Below are 13,985 nucleotides of genomic sequence, written 5' to 3'. Positions count from 1 at the left end.
TACTGAATGTGACAGAAAAATAGAAATTCTATTACTTTCCTTACACCCGAGAAAGAAATTAATGTTACAAGTCCATAAGTCAATACACAAACAAGTCCATCTCGGCCAGTATTTTGGGTGTGATGTGAATCCCACTTAGAGACATCTTTCAATTTACGAACAAAACCTATAGAAGCCATATAACATATGGGTGATCTTTTGGAAATTGGTTGCTGCACCTGAAGTGACCAAAACTGCTCAAGTGATAGCAATAACCTGTGAATGGCTTCAAGACCCCAACAAAATGCAGTAAATCCGGGTACCATGCAGAAAAATATTTGTCATTCACATGGGATAGAATTCACAATATCCATCAATTACATGAACCCCTGAAGTAAATAAGCTCTATATATATCAAACCATAATTTACAACAAGAGTCCACCCTATGATAAATAATTACAACAGCTTCTTTACACCAAAAATAATTACAACAGCTTCAATACATCAAAAATAATTACAACTTCTCCACCCATCAAATGCCTAATTGCAAAAACTAAAGTCCAAAAATATTCAATGTTGATGATTACAAAAATAATATATCCACCCATCAAAAAATATTTACTTAAAAGTTGGATTTGCCTCAGCCTATCTCCATGGTAATCTGTTGAATACCATAGTGCATATTGGTGGTTTAAGTTGAGCTGGTCGACTCCCCATCATTCTTCCCCTTAATCTTCATGGCTTTGTACAAAATAAACTGAAATCATCAACATTCTCAAACTGGAAAGCAAAGCACCCAATCATTGAATGTGCTCAATCAATATCATAAATTAGGTTCTTTAAAGCTGAATATGACATCAAAGTATCATGTGCCCAAAAATATATATATATATATATATATATATATTTATATATATATATGTATTAAAATTTGTATGTGCAAAATTCAGTGCAAAATAAGACAGTATAAGTTTGAATTCTTTTTTCCCACAAGCTAGCTGAAAATCCATATGAATAACACTTCCTTCACATGCTAAGGCATATATATATGAACCAATTCATACTCCACCAAACCAGCAAGTGTATTTTTTCCACAAGTAGATATCTTGAGCATCATGATTAAACATTCAATGTGCAAAAGTAAATGCAAAATTGCCATAAGTCAATGTTAATTATTTTTTCCCAATCCCACTTAAATTATGTGCATAAGCATTCGAGATACAAACCACGTAAAGTGACATATTGTCACGGTTGTGTCCCAGACAAGCTATCCGGCAGGGTTCCATTCAATCGAAGTTGCATCTGTCACATGTATAATATAATAGTTAATATACAAATGAACATCCTCCACAAAAAGTTTACCTATTTACACAAGATGTAACATTTAACTTAGCTATGACAACAATTAAACTAAATCATCTTACACTTTTTTGAGTCTCATTCACCGCAAAGTCTAACTCGGTGGCACTAAAGTTCAACACTTTGGTAGCGTTCTGAGGAGGCTAATAATACAGAATGCAAAATATTAGTAAGAACTAAAGTTTAATCTTGAGAAATTTTTCCTAGCATTAAAAACCCAATTGTAACCTGAAATGTGACACTTTGTTGTGTCCCAACATCTGTGGAACCAAATAAATTCCTTCTAGTTTCCACAATTTCGCCTTCTATTCCATGCGGCTACAAAGGAGAAAAATAAACCAATTTGTATTAAGTCATAAAGAACGCTTAAAAGTAAAACACACATAAAGTTCAACATTTGTTAGTGGAAATTGAGAATGGTTAATTGAGTTAACCTGTTTACGTTTTCCTTTCTGAGTAGTCTTCTTTGTCGTGGGTTTCAAATGTTCAATCATGGATTTTTTCCTGAGAGATGGCGATCTGCCTTTTCCTCTCACTACATGAGGACTCAGTACATATTTAGAAGTGGCAGTTGTAGTTTCCACGGCAGTTGTAACATTCACCTTTGATGGCGGCTTGTTCGTGCGGTAGCCTAAGTTCATTGCATCTAACTTAGCTAGCATGTCCTCCGTGTGCTCATCACATGAAGATGCATTTGTGGCTACTTCGTTGCATTTCTTTATGATACGTGAATATCTGCTAGCTTCAGGTCTCTCATCAACCCCATCATAAGTACTTCGTATAAGAGTGTAAGTTCTCTTTATGTCTTTTCGCCATCGATCTAGTATGTACTTTTCTGGCACCGATCGAACGTTGTTAAGTCTCATAATGCCCAATACATGCCTACACAATACCCTTCTCATCTCAAACAAGGCACATGAACACTTCACCTCACATTCAGCCTCATTAAAGTAGACCATGTGGGTAACCTCCTTGATGAAATCATCAACATTCACTTCATCTTCTATATTGTATGTTGCAATTACACCATCCTTCTGGTGTAGAGTTGGAAGAGTTGCAAGCATCCCTATTACTTCTTTCTGAACTTCTCTAAATTTATTGCAAGTGTATATGTCTTGAGAGGGAGAGACGACAGGAATTGTAACATTGAATGACTGGAAGTCTGCCGCACTTTTATTCTCAATCTTCTTCCTCAATGCATTATCGAACTGATCGACAAACTATTTTAAGTTTGTCTTAGCATAAACACACCCGTCAAAAAAAGCGTTCATACTCTCGTTTCCTTGGGTTGTACTCATTCTAGCCCAGAAAACATCTTTCATGAATACCGGTGCCCAATATGTACACTCAGCGTATAAACTCTTCAACCAGACATTATCCTGCAAGTTGTACTTCTGAATTAACACTTCCCAAGACCCCTCAAACTCCTCAACTATGTGAGAGTCATACACACAATTTAACAACCCAGTTTTCAATCCAGTTTTGAATGCACCATGTGAACCTAGCTTCTCAGGCAACTTTTTCAAAATGTGCCATAGGCAGAATCTGTGTCGACTATTTGGAAAGACAAAGCTTATTGCATTTTTCATGGCTCTATCTTGGTCCGTGATAATAGCCTTGGGAGTTTCACCGTCCATACAATTACACCAAGTCTGAAATAACCATATAAACGTTTCTGTATCTTCACTAGAAATTAATCCTGCGCCCAACAAAATCAACTGGCCATGGTGGTTTACACCAACAAACGGTGCAAACGGCATCCCATATATATTTGTCAAATAGGTGGTGTCGAAAGTCACAACATCACCAAAATATTTGTAGGCTGCCTTAGTTCGTGCATCCGCCCAGAATACATTCATCAACCGTCCATCATCATTCATATCCATTAGTGAAAAGAATCCGTCATTTTTGTATTGCATCCGCGCAAAATACTCACGGAGGGCTCGAACACCAGCTTTCCCAAGTCGAAGGTGGCGTGCCTTGTCAATATAATTCTGACAGTCCTTTTCATTGAATGGCAAGTTCTCAAACCCACCTACTTCTTGCACAAGAGAGGCAAAACTCTTGTTCATTCTTATCCCAGCTTGATCATTTATGTCTAACACTCTCTTAACGGACTCGCTCACTTCTCTATTGCAGCGAAAAAATCTCGACTTTTTTGGACTTAATCCTTGATTATGGGAATTATCTATACTGTTCACCTTGAACACACCTCTTTCTAACGTCACATTTATTCTTGCCTTACAGTCTGTCTTTGATGTCGAATGTGGCCTGGCAACATTTGACGTACGGTTACGTGCCTTCCCACCCCGAGCACAACCCAATGAGCCATATCTAAGGCTCCCATCCTCAAACCTATGGCTCCTCTGAGTCATTATCTCAAAACCGCATTGTTGCCCATATCTTTTATAATAAGACAGTAAGTCCTCTTCAGATTTAAACACCATCCCCAATTTCGGCTCCTCAACAATATCAGCCCCCTCAGTCTGCGGCAGCATATCATGTGCCCCAGATTGATCATCACTCCTCCCATCAACAGTATCCATACTTTTTCCAGTAGACTCAGGTGTGGGATCTTGGGTTTCATCAACATGGCTTGAACTTACAGAGTGTAAACCAATCGAAGGGTTAAGAATCGAGATAAATGGGGGCGGCGGAATTCCCTGCAGTTTACACCCACGAAATGAATTAAATCAATTTCATATATGGTTAAATATAAGTGCAAAATCTGCTTGAATAAATTTATCACCTGACTAGTTTGTGAAGATGCACTGGCTTCAGGACACTCGAAAAATGGGGGTAACCACGTATTTGGCATTAGTGGATGGCAACCATGCATATAGTTTGAAAAATCCGGATAACATGGTATTGGTATCACCTAGGGATTATGAAAAAAATATGTATTAATATAGCCTCATCAGATTTGATTCTCAATTTATGAATTAGTACATAAATTCATCTTCTCTTAGTTTAATGGAGATTTCACCTGGGTTGGTAGATTGGTTGATGGATTTCCTGTTGGAGACGTCGATCCCAGTGGACAGAATGGTATTGCTATCATCTGTGGAACAAAACCAGTCATGATGAAGTCACTTTCATAAATTTTAAACATGCTCAATGAGTACCTGGGAGGGAGGATTTGTGGATGGATTTATTGTTGAATCTGCTATAGAACGTGTTATAGGACATGCATAATCATTCCCTTTCTCCATCTAAACAAAGCATTAGAAGATTAAAAAAAAGACATGCCTATATACCCAAAAAAAGAAATCTGGTACCTCAAGCATGCACTTCATATATGTAGCAAAATAATAATATAATATTAAGAGTTGCAGAAAATATATTAATATTTTTTTTTTCAAATACACAATATATTACACCAACATTCAACTAAATATATTTGCAAATACACATTAAACCTGAAAAACTACATTTCCCCCAAATGCCCATCAACTAAGCATCATGGACTTGAAGCATCTCTATTACTACGGAATGGCTTGTTCGAACACGCCTTTTGATGCTTTTGGATAGACACTGGGTCGTCCTTGCATTTGTGATATGATTAAAATGTCATAGATAATTTATTACAAATGCCAATTAAATTTTTCCATTCAAACTCTTATAGGTTTATATATACACATATATACAACTCATGCTAACGGACCTTCTTAAACTAACTACTTAAATGACCATTGTGACATGCCACCACCACATACGTAGTGCTACATGATTTATTATTAAAAAATCATGAGCATAAAAAAAACCAAAATACTTCAAAACATAAATGTGTCAAAACAAAATTAATATTCAGAGAAAATTTCAAATTTAGATGTCCTCATCAAATTATATTTATAAAAGCATTAATAAACCACGTGACACCACGTAGTGATGCCACGTCATATATATGATCAGCACTAAGGTTCATAGATATATGGCTTGCTAGCATTATAGCTAATACATATAAATTATGAAAGTATTAGCTAAATTGAAGTAATAGAAGTTATAATTTCAGTTAAGAATACAAAAAATTAATCCACCATCGATCTCATAAATAGATTCTAACTTAGTTAGCAACAACTAGCAGTCATTTATGACTAAATTGTTCCTATTAGATGGTGCAAGCACATGATTTGGATTTAAGACATAAGAGTTGCCCACATTGTTAGCCCTTGCCCCCAAAGTCAGATTCCTTTTTATTCACACCCTACTCACCTTCCTTTGATGGAAAATATACTTAAGTTCTCATTTAAGCATTCATATAATATTCAAAGTATTTTGTTCTCATTCTCTTAACAATAACAAGAGTTTTCCATAACATTAAACCAAACATATAGTAAACCATTCCATAAACCAAAGCATTATGGGGTCCGTGAGGCTAGATCTTTTCTCGGGATAATTCTTTTGACCGGTGGGAATAGTTCATGGTTAAGAATTCAGCTTCAGCTACAACCGACCATTGACATGCATGAACTTGGGAAGATAATAAATTAAAAAAGCGATGGTTTTTTTTTGTATAATATCTTACCATAAGCTAAAGTCTAAACAATATTTGCCTTATTTAAAAAAAAAATAATAATAAAAGTTTGTCTCACCATGTCCATTTGTACTCCATATAACTCTGTTTTGATACTTCATGTAACTCTGTTTTCAAAAGGCAAAGCCAAATCCTTCGTTATTACAACAACCAGGAACTAAATACAGTTAAATAAAAGAGTTTATACATTTCCAGGAAGTGGTCGCGCAAAGGAGCTCGTTGTGCAGTTGACGTCGTCACGCAAAAGAGGTGGTTGTGCACTGGAGGTGCTCACGCAGAAGAGCTGGTTGTGCAGTGGAGGTGGTCGCGCGAAGGAGGTGGTTCTGTAGTGGAGATGGTCGTGCGAAGGAGGTGCTCGCACAGAGGAGGTGCTCGCGCAGAGGAGGTGGTGTGGATGAGATCGTCGTGCGGAGGAGATGAGGCTGCTCGCTCGGGGAGCTCAAGTCAGGGTCGCTCGGAGCAGCTTCAAGACGACCTGGGAGGGAAAATGCCTGAACTAGCGTGTGGAAGAAGCTTTAGTGCAATCGTCCGAAATTTTTTGTTTTTTTTTAATTTTTCAGCTGCCACATCATCATTAGTGCGCGAATCCGTCCGCAAGTGGCCTGCATGTAGAATTACTCTAAAAAATAATTTCAGAGTTACAAATTGATTTTTTTATAATACTATTAGGAACTTAGGTGTGGATGGATGGTTCGATTTGATAGTAAGATAAGAATTTTAAATTTTAAAATAAAATATTAAAATATTATTATTTTAAAATTTAAAAAAATTAAAAATAAATTAAATTATTTATTATATTTTATATAAAAAATTAAAATAATTAAAATAACGAAATAAAAATTTTAAATTTAAGATGAAAAATCTGAACAGTCAAACCGAACCCAAAAGTCTTCGGTTTGATCCTTATCGAAGGCTTCTACGCTACTCAAGCGCTTGTCTCTTGAGTATTTCTCGGAATCGAGGACAGAAAGTTCTCTAATCTCTGGCGCTTGATGGAGAACCAAACCCAGAAAAAACCCAGAATTTTGTGCCTTCATGGGTTCAGAAATAGCGGTGAAATCCTCAAGAAATTCGTAGGAAGATTGCCTGAAACCGTGCTCGAAAAGCTGGACCTTGTCTTCCTCGACGCACCTTTTCCTGCTGGAGGGAAGTCCGCTTTAGAAGGCATTTTTGACCCTCCTTACTACGAGTGGTTTCATTCCAACGAGGTTTTACATCTTTTTCCAAAAAGATTATTAGTGTTTCATCTTTCTCCATTTTGGACATGCTCGTACGTTTTATTGATTTGCAATGGTTGTTTTATCGTAGGATTATACAGAGTATACGAATTTTGAAGAGTGTCTTGCATACGTAGAAGATTACATGATCAAGAATGGTCCTTTTGATGGAGTACTGGGCTTCTCCATGGTGCGGTTCTGAAAAACACTGACTTTCGATATTGTTCCTGAAACAAGAAAAAATGTTTTTCACTACCTCTGTTCTTATTTATTTCCAAATTGGTCAATGAATTTCAGGGGGCGATGTTAGCAGCTACAATGCCTGGAATGCAAGCCGAGGTATAAGAAACTTGCTTTGGTATTTTCAATTTAATTTGGGTTTGGGTGTTGAGAAGTGTTGAGGAGAGTTATGAATAGTAATAAAAAGTAGGTGAAAAATAATAATAAAGTAATGAATAGTAATAAAAAGTAGGTAAAAAGTAATGAATAGTAAAAAAAGTAGGTGAAAAATAATAATAAAGTAATAAATAGTAGTGAGAAGTGTTGAAGAGACTTAATCTCTCAGGCATCTTTTGTATTTTTTTTTTTTTTTTAAAGAGTCGGCGACCGCATGTACAGAGGGGTCTCTCCCCAAGTTTATTGAAAATCAGCCTCAATTGTGGCGGAGTATCGTGGTAACAAGGAAAATATCATAATTAACTAAAATAACTCTCCCAAAACAATCAAATACACCTGAATAAACATCCAAATACCCATAAAACAAATCAGTAAAGAAACACCCCAACCAAACAATCAAGAGACACGAATATCTACCAATCCCACCCAATCCATTCTATACAATTCACGGACATCATGAGGCAATAAACTCACATTCCTAATCATATTATTCTCTTTGAAAGCACCTCTTCTAGCAAAAAAATCAGCAACCATATTTCCCTCACTAAAACAGTGTTTAATAGAATAATCAAATTTTTCCAACAAACAGGACAATTCATCCCAAAAATCTCAGAGATACCAAACAATGCAGGATTTATTTTAAATTCACTTAACCACCACTAATGAATCGCTCTCAATATCAATGGCTGAGAAACCCAATTCTTTACATCTTCTGAGACCTTCAATAATCGCTCTGATCTCGGCTTCAATTTCTCAGGCATCCTTCATGTTGCATTTCATAGGTGCAAAGTGAATTATCCTGTGTTAATTTGCAGGGGCTGGCTCTTACCAAGGTACCAAAGATAAAGTTTCTGATCATTATATCTGGGGCTAAGCTTGGAGGATCCAAGTTTGCGGCACCTAAGCTGGCTGCCAACGCTTTTGCATCCCCCGTTACCTGCCCATCTCTCCACTTCATAGGTAAGTTGAAGACTGAATGTGTCCTACACACACATACACAGCCACATATGTATATGTATTATTATTCTCAGGTACAAGTTTGCTGCAAGTCAAGCAAGTTATTGACTCCTACTGTGGGTACTGCGGTTAAATAGAAAAGGGTCCTCAATGCAGATTGTCTTCCTGCATTTCTACTAGTCACTCGCAGTATTGAATCCATGATTTGATCCCAATTTTATGTGGACTGAGATGATTTCACCAGCAGACGTCACTTTTCTTTGCTTAATTACCATGTCTTGTGCTGCAGGTGAGACAGACATCGTGAAGCCAGATGGGACTGCTCTGCTGGATTCATTCGTGGACCCTGTTGTCATCAATCACTCCGAAGGGCACACCGTTCCTAGACTTGGTTGGTACCGAATTTTGGTTTTCGCCACATACATGTGTTCTATATTTTCTAGTATATCCTAACAGAACCGAACCCGAGTTGCCGAAAGGCTTTACACAAAACCACAGAGCTAGAAAGGAAGATTATGATTTGTGAATTTGAAGAAAGTGTTTGACATATTGCGGATATATCCTGGATTGAGTATAAGAAGTTCAGTCTTTTCTGTAGATTTATACGTAGCTAGGACCTTCCTTGGGGCCTTGCACTTTCATTTTACCAAAATATCGAGTACTCGGGGCTAGGACTAATAATTAAAAGTAAGATCTATTAACTTTTCAATTCCCTCTCTTTCTGTGCAGATGGTAAACCGCTGGAAACAATGCTCAGCTTCATTGAGAAGATTCAGATGATTCCATGACCCGAAGAATAGTAGTGAATAGTAGTAAAAGTTATGTGAAAAGTAACAATAAAATAATCAATAGTAATGATAAGTGTTGAGAATACCATGAGGTACTCTTGAGGCTACTCTATTGTCTGATATTCTCAGTGAACCATACTCATTGTCTTTTTCTTATAATTATGTAAGGAAAAGTGTTGTTAATGATATTTACTGTCATAGAATGTGCTGTGTATTTTTTTTTTTAAATTGAGTAAATATAAAATTCACATAAAAAATTAATTTTTTAATAATAAATTATACTCTTTTTATTATTAAGGATACAGAAAAAGGACAAATTTCAACCCGATTTGTTTAGATTTTGTTTCAAACAGATCAAGTTTTATTAATAAGAAACCGGCGTAACAAAGGTTGAAAACAACGAGGAATTTCCTCAGTATCAATAGTCATATGATCTATAATGTCTAGTGCATTTTTTTCTAAAACACAAGCAATTATATATGCATCACTCTTGATATGTTTAACACGCTAATGATTAAGAGAAATGATTTTTGCAGTCGGCAAATGCAGTCGGCGTGCACTCACTTTGAAAAAAATGAATTAATATGGGACCTATATGAAAAAAAAATTATTTTTATAACTTTTTTTTATTCATTCTGTACAACCATGAAAAAAAAATATTTTTATAATTTTTTTTAATTTATTCCGTATAGCCGTTTGCATGCCGACTGCATTTGCCGACTGCGTCTAGCAAAGCCCAATGATTAATTTTTTTGAGCATTTGTATGATGTCTGTGAGCAGCATCCCTGTGCGCCTGTTATATTTAAATTTAACCACGCACAAACTATCATCTATACAAAAATGATTAACTTTCAACTCTTTTATATCTATTTTTACAACTCTTTTACAGATGGAGAGTAGTTATACAAATTTTAAGTTATTTTTTGATAAAATGATACGATTACATTAATTAATTACAAGATAAGTGGTAAAATAAATATAAGATATTTCTTGTTAATGAAAGGTTGGGTGCTATGTGGTCCTCCTCATATGAAAACTCTTTCATATAAAGATAGGAGGGGTACGAGGAAAATACATCGAGATTTAAATCGATGCGTGCATTCTATTGCACAGTGGGCAGCAACCAATTTTTTTTTTTTTTTGAAGCATACCCCTTATTTCTATTCCACCTCCCTTACTTAACTTTTATAGTGGCAAAAATCCCCTTGTCTATGTATAAAACTGTTGAATAAACCCCCAAATGTGAAATGGGTTTGGGTTTGCAGCCACCCACCCCCATGCTTACCAACCATCCACCCACCCACCCACTCATCTCCCGAGGCTCTTCTAGTCAAGAGGAGTGGGTGTGTGTCCCCTCATTGCTCTCCTATAAAAGGAGAGCTCTGCTAGTGTAATTGGTGTGGAAAAAATTAGAGAGAAAGAGGGAGGACGTGAGAGAATTTGTAGAGTTGTAAACTTTGTACAAATTCAGTAAAAAAGGCTCCAGTGGACATAAGTAATTTGCTAAACCATTTAAATATCGTCTTGTGTGATTTTGGACAGGCCGGAGGCGCAACAATTGGTATCAGAGCTCTTGGTTCAAGCTGTCCAGAAATCAAAGTGATCAAAATCAAATTTTGACCACTCCAGGATGTTCCTCTCGTCGAGACGAATCCGTTGCTGCAAACGGAATTGAAAATGGAGGTCGGAGTAGCCCGCACGCGCCGATAAAAGATCGAAGCGTCGATCCATGCGCCCCACACGTATCTTCTGGTTGAAGACGACTGAGTTACATGCGCCACGCGTCACCACTCGCTGCCATGCACCCTCACGCTCCTGGAAGAGAAAGACGCGTGTCCCCCACGCGCCCTAAGACGTTCTGCGTGTGTCAGACACGCTCCCCACGCGCCCTACACAGGTTCAGCATACACGCGCCACACACGCGCCCCACGCACACACAGCTGCTACAGACGCCCTAATCAGAACGTGCATCCCACGCGCCCCCAGACGCCCTAATCAGCGCGTGCATCCCACGCGCCAGACAGATCGGAACTGTTCGTTTTTCAGATCCATTTTCGGCTTGATCTAAGCCATTTGGAGTTCGATTCTTTCCTACTATTTGGATCGTTCCGGACTCATCCGTATGGTTAGAATTTTGAAATTTTTTGTCTAAATTTTTCTAAATTCAAATGGAACATTCTGGAAGAGACAGGAGCTCTGAACATGCCAGTAGCTCAGGACGTCGGTCCACTGTGTCAAATGCCAAGTTTGAAGTTGAGAAATTCGATGGAACAAGCAACTTTGGCATGTGGCAGTGTGAAGTCATGGACGTTTTGATCCAACAAGAATTGGATATTGCGTTGGGAGGAAAGCCAGATGATATGACTGATCAGGGTTGGAAGAAGCTTAATACTCAAGCTTGTAGTACAATCCGATTATGCTTTACCAAAGAACAAAAGTATTTTGTCATGAGAGAGACAGATGCTAGGGTACTTTGGCAGAAATTGAAGGATAAGTTCATGAAGAAGAGCATTGAGAGCCATTTGCACTTGAAGAAGAACCTCTTCAGATTCCAATTTCGTGAAGGTATTTCAATGTCTGAACATCTGAATAATTATAACCAAATTCTTGCTGATTTGTTAAATTTGGATGTTAAAATCGAAGATGAAGATAAGGCTTTACTACTGTTGAATTTCTTGCCTGATACATATGAGCATTTAATTACTACTCTATTGTATGGGAAGGAAAAAATCAGTTTTGATGATGTATCCAGTTCTTTAATTAGTAATGAGTACCGTAGAAAAGATAAGCAGGTACAACAAGATACATAAAATGAAGCGCTAACAGCAAGGGGGAGACCACAGTCAAGGTATCCCGGAAGGAGGAAAGGTTTTCATTCGAAAACCCGAACCACATCACGTGGTTCATCAATCGGCAGAAGAATTGCCAGAGACGAGTGTTCCTTTTGTCACAACGAAGGACACTAGAGGAAGGATTGTCCCAACCGGAAGGGATAACAGCAGAATCAACCCACCACAGGCAATGTCGTGGACAGAGATGACGAGTCAGATTTTGCCTTGGCAAGTTCATCATCCATTTGTCATTCCGATGAATGGATTATGGATTCCGGATGTACCTATCATATGTGTCCCAATCGGGACTGGTTTACTGACTTCACAAAAATTGATGGTGGAGCAGTACTTATGGGCAATGATAGTGCCTGTAAGACTCAAGGAATAGGTAGCATTCGGTTAAAGCTGCACGATGGCAGCGTCAAGACTCTGACAGAAGTTCGGTACATTTCGAACTTGCGAAAGAATCTCATCTCACTGGGATCTCTGGATTCAAAGGGATTCAGAATCACCATTGAAGACGAAACTCTCAAAGTACTAATGGGAGTTCAGGTGGCAATGAATGGTTTAAGGCGAGGAAACTTGTACTTATTGCAAGGAAGTACTGCTGATGGAAGAGCTTCCACATGCTGTGAAGAGTTAGATGAGACTGATGCTGACACCACCAGTCTTTGGCATATGCGTATGGGACACGCAGGAGAAAAAGTTTTGCAAACACTGGTGAAGCAAGGCTTACTCAAAGGTGCCAAGACTGATAAACTGTCCTTTTGTGAGCACTGTGTATTAGGGAAGCAGAAGCGGATCAAGTTCGAAACCGCTGTACACAATACACAGGGAATTCTTGACTATGTACACTCCGATGTTTGGGGACCTACCCAAAATGCATCTTTGGGAGGTAAGCATTGGTTTGTAACATTTTGTAGATGATTATTCTCGTCGTGTGTGGGTATATACGATGAAGAATAAAGATGAAGTGCTGAATATCTTCCTTGATTGGAAGAAAATGGTCGAGACTCAGACCGGCAGAAAGATCAAGCTGCTCAGATCTGATAATGGAAGTGAGTATACTTCAGACCCCTTCATGGAAGTATGCCGGAGAGAGGGAATTGTCAGACACTTCACGGTACGAGATACACCGCAGTAGAACGGTGTGGCAGAATGAATGAATCATACTTTATTAGAGAAAGTGCGATGTATGGTGCTGAATGCTGAATTCAGTAAACAATTTTGGGCTGAAGCTGTGACCTATGCCTGCCACCTCATCAACCGACTACCCACAGCTGCCAATGATTGGAAGACACCCATTGAAATTTGGAGAGGTACACATGCTACTGATTATGATTTTTTACACGTTTTCAGATGTCCTGCTTACTATCATGTTAAAGAAAGTAAGCTTGATCCTAGAGCCAAAAAAGTAAAATTCTTGGGCTTTAGTACTGGTGTAAAAGGGTATAGACTCTGGTGTATAGAGTCCAGAAAGGTAATCATCAGTAGAAATGTTACATTCAACGAATCTGAGATGCTTAAGTCACATAAGCATAAAGATTCCAGTGAAGGCAACAGTGATGGCAAAACATCAGATGATTTGCAAAGTGTGGAGTTTATTACTTCAAAGAAGTTGGGAAAGCATGGACAAGATGAAGTTGATAATCCAGTCATAGTACCTCTATGTCAACCCGAATCAATAGCAACCAATAGACCGAGACGAGAGAAACGTATACTGACACGTTATGCAGACTATGTGACATATGCATTATCAGCTGAAGGGGGTGAGATCCCAACCACTTACAGAGAAGCCGTACAGTCCAGTGAACAAGTTGAATGGACAAAAGCGATGAATGAAGAGATGCAGTCTCTTCACCAGAACCAGACTTGGGAGCTTGTGCCACTTCCAAAAGAAAAAAAGACAATTGGCTGTAAGT

The 13,985-nt window shown here is 38.0% G+C and overlaps 2 protein-coding genes across 4 annotated transcripts; one reads left to right on the top strand and one right to left on the bottom strand.

Moving 5' to 3' along the window:
* Positions 1-1,225: 1,225 nt before the first annotated feature.
* Positions 1,226-4,551, bottom strand: LOC122301638 (protein FAR1-RELATED SEQUENCE 5-like). The gene is made up of 8 exons (XM_043113059.1): positions 4,465-4,551; positions 4,326-4,400; positions 4,089-4,217; positions 2,668-4,002; positions 1,774-2,547; positions 1,568-1,657; positions 1,405-1,482; positions 1,226-1,282 (listed from the first exon to the last, which is right to left on the bottom strand). Exons 1-8 carry the CDS (start codon positions 4,549-4,551, stop codon positions 1,226-1,228), a joined length of 2,625 nt encoding a protein of 874 aa, XP_042968993.1.
* A 2,192-nt stretch (positions 4,552-6,743) lies between these two features.
* On the top strand, positions 6,744-9,434 carry LOC122308665 (esterase AGAP003155-like). Of its 3 annotated transcripts, none has more exons than XM_043121928.1 (6): positions 6,744-7,081; positions 7,182-7,280; positions 7,388-7,429; positions 8,269-8,446; positions 8,733-8,834; positions 8,923-9,155. In XM_043121928.1, the coding sequence occupies exons 1-6, from the start codon at positions 6,866-6,868 to the stop codon at positions 8,967-8,969; spliced, it is 684 nt and encodes a 227-aa protein (XP_042977862.1). In that variant the 5' UTR covers positions 6,744-6,865; the 3' UTR covers positions 8,970-9,155. The 3 variants fall into 3 exon arrangements, with proteins under 3 accessions (XP_042977862.1, XP_042977861.1, XP_042977863.1); XM_043121927.1 differs by lacking the exon at positions 8,923-9,155 and adding an exon at positions 9,173-9,434 and having other exon boundaries at positions 6,745-7,081; XM_043121929.1 differs by lacking the exon at positions 8,923-9,155 and adding an exon at positions 9,173-9,434 and having other exon boundaries at positions 6,748-7,081; positions 8,302-8,446.
* Positions 9,435-13,985: the final 4,551 nt, after the last annotated feature.

This window comes from Carya illinoinensis, chromosome 1, assembly GCF_018687715.1.
Source record: "Carya illinoinensis cultivar Pawnee chromosome 1, C.illinoinensisPawnee_v1, whole genome shotgun sequence".
NCBI lineage: Eukaryota > Viridiplantae > Streptophyta > Magnoliopsida > Fagales > Juglandaceae > Carya > Carya illinoinensis.
This window is presented reverse-complemented; position numbering and strand designations above follow the sequence as displayed.

Excerpts from the sequence above, each read along its gene's own strand:
- LOC122301638 (XM_043113059.1), bottom strand. The coding sequence starts at position 4,551 with ATGGAGAAAGGGAATGATTATGCATGTCCTATAACACGTTCTATAGCA. Across the intron at positions 1,483-1,567 it reads AACAAAGTGTCACATTTCAG|CCTCCTCAGAACGCTACCAA; the intron begins GTTACAATTGGG and ends CTGTATTATTAG. Across the intron at positions 1,283-1,404 it reads TGAATGAGACTCAAAAAAGT|ATGCAACTTCGATTGAATGG; the intron begins GTAAGATGATTT and ends TACATGTGACAG.
- LOC122308665 (XM_043121927.1), top strand. The coding sequence starts at position 6,866 with ATGGAGAACCAAACCCAGAAAAAACCCAGAATTTTGTGCCTTCATGGG. Across the intron at positions 7,430-8,268 it reads TGCCTGGAATGCAAGCCGAG|GTGCAAAGTGAATTATCCTG; the intron begins GTATAAGAAACT and ends TGCATTTCATAG. Across the intron at positions 8,447-8,732 it reads CCCATCTCTCCACTTCATAG|GTGAGACAGACATCGTGAAG; the intron begins GTAAGTTGAAGA and ends CTTGTGCTGCAG.